Source organism: Sinocyclocheilus grahami, unplaced genomic scaffold, assembly GCF_001515645.1.
Source record: "Sinocyclocheilus grahami isolate Dianchi unplaced genomic scaffold, SAMN03320097.WGS_v1.1 scaffold854.1, whole genome shotgun sequence".
In the NCBI taxonomy this organism is placed as follows: Eukaryota; Metazoa; Chordata; class Actinopteri; order Cypriniformes; family Cyprinidae; genus Sinocyclocheilus; species Sinocyclocheilus grahami.
Window position 1 is genome coordinate 414,400 of NW_015506033.1, and position 13,663 is coordinate 428,062.

A 13,663-nucleotide genomic window follows, 5' to 3' on the forward strand; every position below is an offset into this window, starting at 1 on the left:
GACCCGGTACTTCGGTACCAAGTCGGTACTAAACAAATGAAAACGTTACGGAACCAGGTTTTTTTAAGTACCGGTGGTACCGAGTGAACAGAATGGTTGTGTAACTTATATTTGCTTTTATTTTATTGCCTTTGCAAGTGTTTGCCCCGCACAGCACAGTAAAGTAAATGACCTCATATCACAGCATTACGACATTTGTCATATTTCAGATTTCCCAGCCTGTTCTTGTACCAGTAATGCATAAATGTTTTCAAAGATGTGTACACACTAGAGAGAGATTTAATAATTGTTCTAAATGTGAAAATTTAGCTTATTTTTGTAATTGGATTTAATTATTAAAAAGACATTTCCTTGGTAGAGAAATGAACTTTAGCCTGATTTAATGTCATTTAATGCATCAGCAACTTTTTCTAATTTCAAGTTTTGTATTGATAATCGAGAACAGAAATGTAATTTGGTCTTTATAGTTAACGTTCATTCATTTTTGTAACTGTTAATATTACACACAACTAGGCTATAATACTAGCAGATCTGTAGTTTAATTTAAAATCTTTTTGCATGTCTTTTCACACTGTGTCATAAAATATGACAACAAAACAGAAGAAAATAAGACAAACGCTAGGAATGCAAAGTTAGTGCACCATTAGTGCAGTTTATTGGTTTTTCATCACTCTAAGTTTGGCTGTTTTTGCTCAAGAGAGCTTCTGAGACGAGACCTCGCTTTTAGACTGGGAGGATGAGCTGACCACTTTGCCGTCCACAACCTCTTCCACAATGGTTACCACTTTGCGTGTAGTCGAGGATGTGCTTGTGCTTGTGCTTGAAGTAGAGAGGCTGCAGAGGTAGAAAACAAAGAATATTACAGAAATCTCCATCTCACTTTAATTCTGTTTATTATAATAAACCAAAAATGTGACACTATTTAAATGTTGTTATTAAGAGACTGTGTTTTATTTGTTTCTTACCTTGTAGCCTCTCCATCCAGCAGTCTTCTGTACTCTGCAATCTCCATCTCCAGTCTGGTCTTGATGTCCAGAAGCATCTGATAATCTTGCCGTTGACGCTCCAGATCGCCACGAAGCTGCACCAGCTGCTGCTCCATGCTGGTCACCTGGAACTGGTAGTCGGACAACATTGCGGAGTAGCGGGCCTGTGTGTCTGCCAAAGTGCCTTCCAGCGATGCTTTCTGTTGGGGAAATGTTAGTTACTCTGCGTTCTATGCAATGTGTTGACCAACGTTTACAAGAGTCATCTCTGCTTGCTTACCATACTGAGTTGTGATTGTAGCTCGATTTCAAGACTTTGGAGTGTGCGTTTAACCTCTGTGATTTCAGATCGGGATATTTGAAGGGTTTCTGTGCTCACAACAACTTCCTTGTTGAGGGTTTCACTCTATGAGAGGAAATCCATAGCAAAGCAGTCAGATAAGTCGTCTGTTGTTTTACATTAAAATATTGCCCTTTCTTTAAAAACATCTGATTTTACCTTAGCCTGGAACCAAGCCTCAAGATCTTTGCGGTTCTTGGTAGTAATGGCCTCGTAGTGCTCACGGATTTCAGCCATGATCTTTGTCAGGTCTTGCTGTGGTGCTGCATCTACCTCTACGTTGACTTGTCCGCTCATCTGTGCACGCGCTGCCAAGAGTTCCTAAAGACGCAATAACAAACCACTGAGCATTTGCCTGACACATTTTAAGATGAACTATCGAGTGTGAACCAAGCACCAACGGACCTCCTCGTGGTTCTTCTTGAGGAAGATCAGCTCTTCTCTTAGACCCTCAATCTGCATCTCCAGGTCAGATCTGGACATTGTCAGCTCATCCAGCACCCTCCTCAGGCCAGCAATGTCTGCCTCTACAGACTGCCTCATGCTCAGCTCATTCTCATATCTGCGCAAAAAAGAAACGGATTTAAATACTTTGGGCCCTTTACAAATGTTTTTTGTTTAGGTTGCTATACGTACTTGACCCTGAAGTCATCAGCAGCCAGTTTGGCATTATCAGTGCTCAGATAGAGGCCGCCATTAACACGAGTGGCATCCTGGATCTTCAGCAGCACAGAATGGAAAAAAAGGGTCAAATTACATTCTTGAGAAATACAGTATTTTTCACATGCTTTGCAAATTAGGAACCATGAGATAATGATGCATGTTGGTAAAAAATTAATAAATGAAAATCTATGGTAATCAAATTTAGATCTCTCTTGCAGTTGCATAATTAAGAAATTCAATTTGCATCAAATGGTTTGAATATATGCTTTGAAATGAGGAACCATGGGATATTGCAAATTAGTTAATTACTGTCTAAAGGTAGTTTAATGATTAACTTGACTATCATGTTTTATAGGTAAGTCATGTACCTTGGCCTGGAGGTCACTGATTGTAGCGTAATAGGCACTGTAGTCACGAGCAGAGGGGGCCGTCTTGCTGTCCAGGAACTGGCGAATCTTCAGCTCAAGATCCGCATTAGCCTTCTCGAGGGAGCGCACCTTCTCCAGGTAGGAGGCCAGACGGTCATTGAGGTTTTGCATGGTGGCTTTCTCGTTTGCAGACACATCAATGGCATCAGCCAAGTTGAAACCACCTCCGAAACCAGCACCGCCACCAGCAGAGAAGGAACGAGAAGCAGAGGCGCTAGAAATACGGACCCCAGATCCTCCTGCTCCTCCATACACACTACCGGCACGCATGGCTGTGACACGACCAGCTCCACCACCAAAGTGAGAAGAACCTCCTGAAGACATGTAGGTGCGGCTGGAAGAAGAAGAAGTCATCATTTTGAAGGAGGCTTGCTGTTGTTCTCAACTGGAGAATGAGTGAGCGGATGAGTGAGGAGAAGACGACCCCTGTCCTTTTATATGGACAAATGGGGAGGGACTAGATGGAATGCCTAAGGGGGTGGAACAAGAAACTATTACCCCTTTCCCTAAGGCAGTAGGCGTGGCTGAAGACAGGTCTGCATGGTATGTTAACGTTTTAGAGTTTCACTGAAATTCTTCTGAAATTCCTTAAAGATTGCCATCAGCATGATATCATGGATTGACTCAAATGTTTTTTTTTTGGATAAGTTAGTTTGTTAAATCAACTCTTTCTTTCTACTTCAATGAAACTTTTACTGTTTGCTTTAGGAATGCACAGTATATTGGTTGTCATATATTTAAATATATTCAATACATATAGCAAACAGTCATTGGACCCCATATATCACTTTGTTGTTGAACATAAATAAAAAGCATAATCAAAGCCTATACGATTTGTGTGTGTGTGTGTGTGTGTGTGTGTGTTGGACACAGACATTTTATTATTCTTTGCTAGGTATTCATCATTTCTTTATTCCAGTTGTTCATAATTGGCCAATTTTTAAATGATTTGTGGGGTAAATGTTGGACTTCTTTTAAAATAAAAATCCGTTTTCCATTACGCATGGTGGTTGCTGTCATTTAAAGCATGTACAAATGTGGACTTCCAAAGTGAGTATTTTTTTGAATATTTTATTAATAATATAAACGATCAGTTCTAGGCATTGATTAAAAATCCATTACCTAGTTTGCGTGTGTTTTATATGAATTCCTTTTTACAGATACTACATTTAAACAGTGCACTTGTTACCTACTGTCCTTACTGTTGCATCAAAATGAGCTATATTAAAAACCAAGCAATTAAAAGCAGGTTTAGCTTGTCTGAAGTGGGTTTCGGATGACCTGCTAATGATAATCAGGCTTGTTGTTACAGGTTGGAATGTTTATATTTCAATAGGCAAATAGAAAGTTTTATATTTGAGTTCAACAATGTTGTGTTTTGCAACTTTTAAGTATTTTGAGCGTGGGGTTATATTATATCAATTCCTAACATTTGCAATTAGAACTAATTCTTGAGTGATTTAGATTTTGCTCAGTTTATTCTGACTCATATTATGTTCAAGGTACAGAATCAACCCTACGTTACACCTTTTGACCAACAGGAGGCAGTGTCCAGAAACTTTGCTGGGTCCCTCTCGGCATGTACTGTGGTCATGCAACAAAATGGACTTTGTTGCACAACACTTGCTGCAGGGACAGTTACCTAGAGACAGTTACAGCTTCCCAACCCTGTTTCTGGAGGCACATTGTTGAATCAGGTTTTTTATATTGAGGAAAAGTTTGAAATTGTTGGTGATAGCCTATAGCCAGGGTGTGAACTACGGGGGAGCTAGGGGGAGCTCGGCTCCCCTTAATAAGACCTGAAAACGGGATTTGTGAAATTTTGGAGGGTCTCAAAAAAAATATTGACAATGTGTTATTTTGACGTGCAATTTCAGTTTTGTGTAATGTGATCATCGTGGATTATTATGTGTAAAATTGCAAAAATATTCATTCATGCATGACGGCGATTTAAACCTAATTCACGTCAATAAAGATAACTATACATGCTATTCTTGTTATGAGCATCAAGGTGTGGGGGCGCTGCGGTGCAAATTCCACTCATGTTTAGTACGTTAACTCGAAGATTCGTAGAAAAAATATAAACGTTGGACTCTGTCTGTGGTCGATTCTGTGTTAAGGTAAGGCATGTTATTCGCAATTATGTGTTGTGTCTGGGTTGTTATAGGTCTGCGTGACTCTCGATGTCTTGGGCCTAATTGAACGGAGGAATTATGGTATTCTTCTGTAGCCTGACGACGAGTAACTTTACGTTAACCATTGTTCATGTGAACTCAAAGACAGCCTGATGCTTTGTATATAGACTATTTGTGGGTGGTTGTTTATTGTTTCACCTATCAATTTGTATCGAAAAAGTATAATAGGGTAAATCCTGTATAGTGATTTATCCTATATATAGTGCTTGCATATAAGCAAGTAGTGCATACACTTGTAGCTGTTATGTATCTTTATAAGACATTGTAAGCCCTCAAAATGCACGCGCAAGCGCACGACACCCCCTCACCCAGTTATAAAAAAAAATCAAAGTCCCAAAGTCCACGGTATAGTTCGAACACTGCCTATAGCACTACCTAGGGTTATGTCCTTTGCTGAAGGCCACAGAGTTATGACCCTTTAAAGTCCCCATGAAATCAAAATTAAAGTTTTTTGGGTGTAGTGATGGGAAGTTCGGATCATTTTACCTACTCGGACCTTTGAGTCATTTTTTTGAGTCACTTTTTTTGGAGTCATTTCGTTCATTTTAGCAAAATACAATTAAAATGTTACGTGTTACTTCCCTAACACATCTACTAACGCAAACGTTGATCACACTACAAACAATACAAAACTGCAATAAGTAACAGAAAAGATTAATTCATTGTTTACCTGAGTCTTCAGTCTATGATTTGTTTACCTCACCTCTTATCTGACAAGTCTTCGGGTTTTCCGATTTGTTCGTTCATCACGTGACAGCCCCGTAAGCTTTAACCAATGCAGTCTGCGCCGGAAAGAGAATTGATTAGTTCTTTTTTTTATTTTTATTGAAGATATAACATTCACAGGGGATACAGTCATAGCAATAAAATACACACACCCAGAATACAAAACAATAAATACATAAAGAATAATAAAAATGAAATATAAACAGAACAAAAACAAATAATTAAAAAGTTAAACATCTTTTTTTTAATATAAATAAATCATAAATAAATGAAAATACAAAATAACTTAAATGGAAAATTACACACAAAATGTCAACTTCAAAGAATACACAGGAGGTAACCCTTACATCAAAGTCAATATTTTTTTCCATCAGTACAGTAGTTTTAACAGCTTTCTTATTAAGTGATGAGCAGAGAGATTAAGAAAATAATTTCAAATCAATACAAAAAATCCTAAAATTGGGCATACAATCAGTAACTTTACATTTGTGAAGATGAAATAGGCCAAAAAGAGTTAACAGTTTTAAGATATCATCCAGCTCCTTTGATCCTGATTCCCAAATTAAAAATAGTGCATTAATTACCTCAAAACTAAAAAGTTTGTTGTAAGCTGAGAAAACAAGCCAAGATATTTCTTTAGAACCTATAGGATGTTGCGCATGCGTGACTGAACGAATCACTCCCCGAGACAATTCGTTCTTCCCGAGTCACATTAAAGATCAAGAACGACCCAACACTACTTTGCAGGTGTTTTGAGTTGATTAGCTGATTGGCATGTCACCATATTCTAATTTGTTGAGATGGTGAATTGGTGGGTTTTTGTTAAATGTGAGCCAAAATCATCACAATTAAAAGAACCAAAGACTTAAACTACTTCAGTCTGTGTGCATTGAATTTATTTAATACATGGGTTTCACAATTTGAGTTGAATTACTTAAATAAATGAACTTTTCCACGACATTCTAATTTATTGAGATGTACCTGTAAATAAATGCTATTGGCTATTTTAAAAAGGGGCGGGGCTGCTTGATATGTCCCGCCCTGTCTTCCTGTTTCAGTTAAAATGACGTCAACACATAAAGTAACGCTGCGTGTTTCTAAGCATTTCAGGGGACCTTTAAGGTTTGACCCTGCAACCTTTACCAGCCTATGTCAATTCAGAAGTATTGCTAACATACCTTCAGTGCTTTTATAGGCAAACAGTTTTAAATATACTTCATGCTAATGTTAATATTGATTAATTTCTTCCATCCTTGGTCTGTTGATTACCTGATTTAATTTGATGAGGATCAGAGAAACTTAGATCAGTGCTGGGTAGAAACTGATTACATGTTCTGGATTATGTAATCAAATTTAAAAAAATCTGTAACTGGATTATATTACATTTTAAAATGCTTATAATCAGGTTACAGTTACTTTTATATGGATTACATATTCTAAAAATGGCAGTAAATTATTCATAATTTATTGATTCTCCTCAATTTTTTTTTTCTCTTTTAAAGCTTCCTTTCAAATACCTTACTGTGTGTCATACCATTTAGCTCTGACTATATATTCTTAATATAGAGTGGCCATGTTAACGTAATGTAAATGATTTTGCGATCCATGTTTCTGAATTTGGGGGGATAAAAAAACATCCCTCAAGCAATTAGACCATGTAAAAAACAAGTAATTATGTAAATTACTAAACACTGGTGATGTATAGCTGTGAAACACTGTCTTCATCATATCCAGTAATCAACTAAGTTTTTATTTAATTATTTCGCGGATGTTTTTGTACAACTTTGTTTTATGAATTAAGAACAAAACAAACTATCACATTGGAGTGATGACTCCCATACATTATGTATGGGACTGAGACATCATACAGGAGTATTGATATTTGCAGTAGCGCAATACTATGAGTCAAGAGTTAGCTAGACTTATGATAATAGATGGGGTGTGATGTGCAACAAACTTATGTATTGAAGATACAGATGCCTTCAAATGAGATACCAAAGATAATCATACCCGATACCCATGACATACTGTATGCAGAAAGATATCTAAAAGTTTATTTTAATTTTTCTCACTAACATTCTGATATTAAAATGGAATAAAATGCCAGCAATAAAACCAAGTAGCTACAGTATGTTAGCTGATTACCTTAAAAGTGCATAGATATCACCATCAGTTCATACTGCTGTTAATATTTTCCCCGATAAGCGGATATGAACAGACTTGCTTTCCGGTTTGGTCAGGTGACATTTGACATATGACATTTAACATAGAGAGAAGAACAGAGATTTATTATTATTATTATTATTGTTATTATTTATGAGATTTGGCTTAATTGACAAAAATTGTAGAAAGAATTCAGTTTTGCATATCATGATTTGGTTTATACCCTGATACCCTGTACATCACGGAGACGTCTATTTGACGTCTGCAAGACTTGTTTTTTTAAAGTGTTTGCTCGTCTGCAATACGTCTATTGGACGCTTCCTATCAGATGTCAAATAGACGTTTAGAAGATGTCTTTAAGATGTTTATGATTTAGAGCAGGGTGCCAACTACGGGGGAGCTAGGGGGAGCTCGGCTCCCCTTAATAAGACATGGGCTCTCCTGAAAACGGGATTTGTGAAATTTGGGGGGGGGTCTCAAAAAATATTGACAATGTGTTATTTTGACGTGCAATTTCAGTTTTGTGTAATGTGATCATCGTGGATTATTATGTGTAAAATTGCAAAAATATCATTCATTCATGCATGACGGCGATTTAAACCTAATTCACTTCAATAAAGATAACTATACATGCTATTCTTGTCATGAGCATCAAGGTGTGGGGGCGCTGCGGTGCAAATTCCACTCATGTTTAGTACATGTTAACTCAAAGGTTCGTAGAAAAAATATAAATGCTGGACTCTGTGGTCGATTCTGTTTTAAGGTAAGGCATGTTATTCGCAATTATGTGTTGTGGCTGGGGTGTTAGAAGTCTGCGTGACTCTCGATGTCTTAAGCCTAATTGAACGGAGGAATTATGGTATTCTTCTGTAGCCTGACGATGAGTAACTTTAACCGTTGTTCATGTGAACTCAAAGACAGCCTGATGCTTTGTTTATAGACTATTTGTGGTTGGCTGTTTATTGTTTCACCTATCAATTCGTGTCGATAAAGTATAATAGGGTAAATCCTGTATAGTGATTTATCCTATATAGTGCTTGCATAAAGCAAGTAGTGCATACACTTGTAGCTATTATGTATCTTTGTAAGTCATTGTAAGCCCTCTTTTGAGGCACGCGTAAGCGCACGAACATCCCTCCCCTTTGAGTTAGTTGTGTCAACCTATTTATATGAGTTATTGATTTTCATATTTGTCAAAATATGAGTAGATATTATGTAGGGTGCAAATGACATCAAAACAAGACAGACACAAAAATGCACAGTTAGACCAGTTTATTGGCTTTTCATCACTCTTATGTAGATAGCTTTTGCTCAAGAGAGCTTTTGAGACACAGACTCGCTAGACTGTGAGGATGAGCTGACCACTTTGCCATCCACCACCTGTTCCACAATGGTTACCACTTTGCGTGTAGTTGAGGTTTTGCTTGTGCTTGTGACACTGCAGAGGTAGAAAACAAAGAGTATTAAATAATGCTCACTTAAAAATTATAAAGTTAATGTTTAATCTACATGCTATTTTAATAGATTTTGTATTGTAGTTGTGTCTCACCTTGTAGCCTCTCCATCCAGCAGTCTTCTGTACTCTGCAATCTCCATCTCCAGTCTGGTCTTGATGTCCAGAAGCATCTGATACTCTTGCCGTTGACGCTCCAGATCGGCACGAAGCTGCACCAGCTGCTGCTCCATGCTGGTCACATGGAACTGGTAGTCGGACAACATTGCGGAGTAGCGGGCCTGTGTTTCTGCCAAAGTGCCTTCCAACGATGCTTTCTATTGGGGAAATGTTAGTTACTCTGCGTTCTATGCAATGTGTTGACCAACGTTTACAAGAGTCATCTCTGCTTGCTTACCATACTGAGTTGTGATTGTAGCTCGATTTCAAGACTTTGGAGTGTGCGTTTAAGCTCTGTGATTTCAGATCGGGATGTTTGAATGGTTTCTGTGCTCACAACAACTTCCTTGTTGAGGGTTTCACTCTATGAGAGGAAATCCATTGGAAAGCAGTCAGATAAGTCTTTTGTTGGATTTGCATACAATATTACTTTGCAAATTTTATGGACTAATTGTCATTTTACCTTAGCCTGGAACCAAGCCTCAAGATCTTTGCGGTTCTTGGTAGCAATGGCCTCGTAGTGCTCACGGATTTCAGCCATGATCTTTGTCAGGTCTTGCTGTGGTGCTGCATCTACCTCTACGTTGACCTGTCCGCTCATCTGTGTGCGCGCTGCCAAGAGTTCCTAAAGATGCAATAACAAACCACTGAGCATTTGCCTGACATTCATTTCACAGCTATCGCGTGAGAACCGAGCACCAACTTACCTCCTCGTGGTTCTTCTTGAGGAAGATCAGCTCTTCTTTTAGACCCTCAATCTGCATCTCAAGGTCAGATCTGGCCATTGTCAGCTCATCCAGCACCCTCCTCAGGCCAGCAATGTCTGCCTCTACAGACTGCCTCATGCTCAGCTCATTCTCATATCTGCGCAAAAATGAATTCATTATAAATGTTTTGGATCATTAATAAAAATGTGTTGTTGTTTTTTTTTTATAGTGCAAGCCTTAAAGTAGCAGACTTACTTGACCCTGAAGTCATCTGCAGCCAGCTTGGCATTGTCAGTGCTCAAGTAGATGCCTCCATTTACACCAGTGGCATGTTGAATCTTCAGGGGCACAGAATGAAGATGCAGTTTTAGATCACTCTTTCCTGAGTACTTGAGAAATGTATTTGACACTATTTGAATACATGTAATTTAATAAGAAGAAAGTTGGGATATTGGCATTTGGTTAACTTTTGTCTAAAGGCAGTTTAATGGTTGACTTGACTAAAATGTTCAATAGTTAAGTCACATACCTTGGCCTGAAGGTCACTGATTGTAACGTAATAGGCACTGTAGTCACAAGCAGCAGGAGTCGCCTTGCTCTCCAGGAACTGCCGGATCTTCAGCTCAAGATCAGCATTAGCCTTCTCGAGGGAGCGCACCTTCTCCAGGTAGGAGGCCAGACGGTCATTGAGGTTTTGCATGGTGGCTTTCTCATTTGCGGACACATCAACGGCATCAGACAAGTTGAAGCCAGCACCACCACCAGCAGAGAAGGAACGAGAAGCAGAGGCACTAGAGATACGGACCCCAGATCCTCCTGCTCCTGCGTACACACTTCCGGCACGCATGGCTGTGATAGCTCCGCCACCAGAGACAGAGAAGCGAGAAGATGCTCCTGAGGACATGTAGCTACGTGTGGAAAAAGAAGACATCGTTTCGAAGGAGGCTTGCTGTCGTTGTCTGCTCTGGCTGGAGAATCAGTGAGCGGATGAGTGAGGAGAAGACGACCCCTGTTCCTTTTATCTGGACAAATGGGGGAGGGACTGTAAAGATTGCCTTAGGTGATGGAGAGTGAAACTATTTCTCCGTTCCCCAAGGCAGTAGGCGTGGCTGAAGACAGATTTGAATGGTATGTTATCATTTAGAATTTCCCAAGAAAAAAATTATGTGAGTTTCACCTGTCACCTCTTGTCAGTCTAAACACTGCTGTGACTTTTCCGTCTCTGCAAAATATATTATATAAATGTAACGTCATGCGTAATAGCCACTGCTCTGTTGCATAGTAGGTAGGTTATTATTTGTATTTCTTAAAATTCTGACAAATATGAAAAATCCAGAGATATTAAAATTAATGGATTGTAGAATTGTTAAATGCACTTCCGTTTAAAATTAAAAATTACATTCAAATTAGAACTTTAGAAAATGAACAACTGCACATCAAAATTTCTAGCATTTGTCACACATAAAACTACAATTTCTGCCTGGAATGAAACCATTTCCACCCTTTGTAGAAAACTTATCAGATCAGACAGAACCCGCCTCAGGCATGCTAAACCTGTTTTATCTACTGAACATCACATTTCATTATGTTTGAGTGTACATCGTGAAGGTTTGACTCCAGAGCAGATCATTTATACGGGTAGTATCTGTAGAGAATGCGGTAGGATGACAGTACAACAAACACTTTTCTTTTCATTAGATTCATTACAATGTGGGCCTCTAGATTTTATCTGTGTTATTTCAGTTACATAATGCATTGATTAGAATAACTTAGATTTAATCTGTTTTTGTTCAATATGTATTAAATTGCTTACCCCTCAGCCTATAAACCCACTGGGCAAATAACTCTGACCAACTTAATGACAGAAACAGACAAGGAAGTGTTAGAGTTAGTCTTCAGGTTGAAAGTGAACAGGCAGGTATAATGTAACTCCAAAAGCCTTTAAATTATGCTGAAATTTCACTTGTGATCGTGCAAGAAACATCAAAGATAGTTATAAATCATCATAAACCTAATTTGGATATGCAACCCATATATTGCATACGTAAACGGTTTTAGTTTAAACAAACAGCTGTTTTTCGCTGTAGATCTGAATGAAATGTTTAGCCTAAGTCAGCTTTATCAATGCCCTGAATCTGCTGTGTATGCATTTTTAGCAGCCAGAGAATTACTAAAATTATGTGTTAAAATTTTTTTAACATTTGGGATTTCCTTGGTCTGAAATGATATTAAGATTAAATGCATGTTAAACTTTATTTATAATGCTATATAAAACGTATAAATATTTCTTAAGTTCTTTTGTAAAACAAAAATAAAAATAAAATAATTCAACTGTGAGTAGAGATGTCAGTGTAGCAGAGTGCTTTTAAGAACAGTTGTCATTAATTAAAGGAAAAATGCTTGGGGCATCAGATTACAGCTGCCAAACCGGAAGAATACCACACAGCTCCACAGATTCTCTAAAGTAGACCAGGAGTGATGTTCACAAATGGAATGAAAGACTATACAATTCTCTACAATGTAACAGACTCTCATGGGATTGTATAAGTATTCAGCACTGACCTGTTGTATCTCTGCCATGTTGTGTTATCTTACAGGCAGGATCAACAAGGTTGCTGAAGAAAACGATGTGCAGTCATTAATTACTAGGCATTCAAAAAAACTATTTGCCGTTGTTTCTGCGGTGGTAAGTACACTAAGAATGCAAGTTTGCAATATCACTGCTCTGCCACCAGGATTCGCCTATTACTGAACTTGTTAATGAAAATGAAACACATTTTCATGCCATTATTTCCACTGAGTGCTTAAATCATTGGATTAAACAAAGGAGGTCTAAAATACCTGAAGAAAGCGGTCTGTTTAGCATCCCATTCACTGCAATGGCAGTGCATGCAGCCGTACACAACTTGAATGCTGCCGTCATTTCATAGCCACTCATGGAGACATTTTTGGGCCATTTCATGTTTTTTCCAATTTATATGTTGCTTGCAAAAACATTTATTTCACTTAAATACAGTAAATGTCCTTACATGGAGAAACATATTTTTTGTCTATAGATAGTGGTAGTCATGTGGGCAACAAGAAATGCAGGACAAAATGAGGAACTAAGTGAAAAGGGGTTTATTAATAGTCCAAATGAAACAACAACATGGGACTCAGAGGGAACGGGCACAAGAAACTAACACCAAACTTGCTGACTTCTTGCCTTGCTGCCTTATCAGGCAATGACTTTACAGGCAGCGTTTATGCACAAAGGTACCTCACGAAACTGATTTCGGACAGGCTTCTGAGGCAGCAATGGTTAAATGATCTACAACAGTGGTTCTCAATATCCAGTCCTGGCGACCCACCACTCTGCATATTTTGCATGTCTCTCTTAACGCACCTGATTTAGATAACCAGCTCATTAGAAGAGAGCTGTGTTCCGATTGACAGGCTCCCTACACAGTGTTCATTGCTCCCTATGATAGGATGAAAAAGTCACGACAACATATGTTTTTAAGTTACTTTAAATCATACAAATATTTTAAGCAATTTCACCTTTTTTTTAATAAGTTATATGAGACTTGATTTTTTTTTAAGTCAGTTGAAAGGGGTCATCTGATGCGATTTCAAGTTTTCTTTTCTCTTTGGAGTGTTACAAGCTGATTGTGCATAGATAAGATCCCTGAAGTTGCAAAGACTAAAGTCTCAAAACCAAAGAGATATTCTTTATCAAAGTTAAGACTCTAACACGCCCCCACAAAGTTCTAACACGCCCCCACATATCTACCTCACTATGTGGAAATATTAGCATAATGCCACCCAAATGTTCACACAAAGAAAGAAGGCGTGGTTTCAGTA

The 13,663-nt window shown here is 38.2% G+C and overlaps 2 protein-coding genes across 3 annotated transcripts; both read right to left on the reverse strand.

The window, feature by feature from the left end:
- Positions 1-654: 654 nt before the first annotated feature.
- LOC107563036 (keratin, type I cytoskeletal 13-like) lies at positions 655-2,789 on the reverse strand. The gene is made up of 7 exons (XM_016247811.1): positions 2,358-2,789; positions 1,963-2,045; positions 1,732-1,888; positions 1,486-1,647; positions 1,267-1,392; positions 966-1,186; positions 655-834 (listed from the first exon to the last, which is right to left on the reverse strand). The coding sequence occupies exons 1-7, from the start codon at positions 2,772-2,774 to the stop codon at positions 693-695; spliced, it is 1,308 nt and encodes a 435-aa protein (XP_016103297.1). The 5' UTR covers positions 2,775-2,789; the 3' UTR covers positions 655-692.
- LOC107563034 (keratin, type I cytoskeletal 13-like) lies at positions 1,465-10,766 on the reverse strand. 2 transcript variants are annotated; one of them, XM_016247808.1, is made up of 7 exons: positions 10,350-10,766; positions 10,076-10,158; positions 9,821-9,977; positions 9,577-9,738; positions 9,352-9,477; positions 9,051-9,271; positions 1,465-1,475 (listed from the first exon to the last, which is right to left on the reverse strand). In XM_016247808.1, exons 1-7 carry the CDS (start codon positions 10,749-10,751, stop codon positions 1,466-1,468), a joined length of 1,161 nt encoding a protein of 386 aa, XP_016103294.1. In that variant the 5' UTR covers positions 10,752-10,766; the 3' UTR covers position 1,465. The 2 variants fall into 2 exon arrangements, with proteins under 2 accessions (XP_016103294.1, XP_016103293.1); XM_016247807.1 differs by lacking the exon at positions 1,465-1,475 and adding an exon at positions 8,759-8,939.
- Positions 10,767-13,663: the final 2,897 nt, after the last annotated feature.

Bases quoted from the DNA above. Each gene is read 5' to 3' on its own strand.
- LOC107563036 (XM_016247811.1), bottom strand. From the start codon at position 2,774: ATGATGACTTCTTCTTCTTCCAGCCGCACCTACATGTCTTCAGGAGGT. The intron at 1,889-1,962 runs GTACGTATAGCA...TTTTTTGCGCAG, and splicing joins GCTGATGACTTCAGGGTCAA to ATATGAGAATGAGCTGAGCA. The intron at 1,393-1,485 runs GTAAAATCAGAT...TTCCTCTCATAG, and splicing joins AGGCTTGGTTCCAGGCTAAG to AGTGAAACCCTCAACAAGGA.
- LOC107563034 (XM_016247807.1), bottom strand. From the start codon at position 10,751: ATGTCTTCTTTTTCCACACGTAGCTACATGTCCTCAGGAGCATCTTCT. The intron at 10,159-10,349 runs GTATGTGACTTA...GTGCCCCTGAAG, and splicing joins TCAGTGACCTTCAGGCCAAG to ATTCAACATGCCACTGGTGT. The intron at 9,478-9,576 runs GTAAAATGACAA...TTCCTCTCATAG, and splicing joins AGGCTTGGTTCCAGGCTAAG to AGTGAAACCCTCAACAAGGA.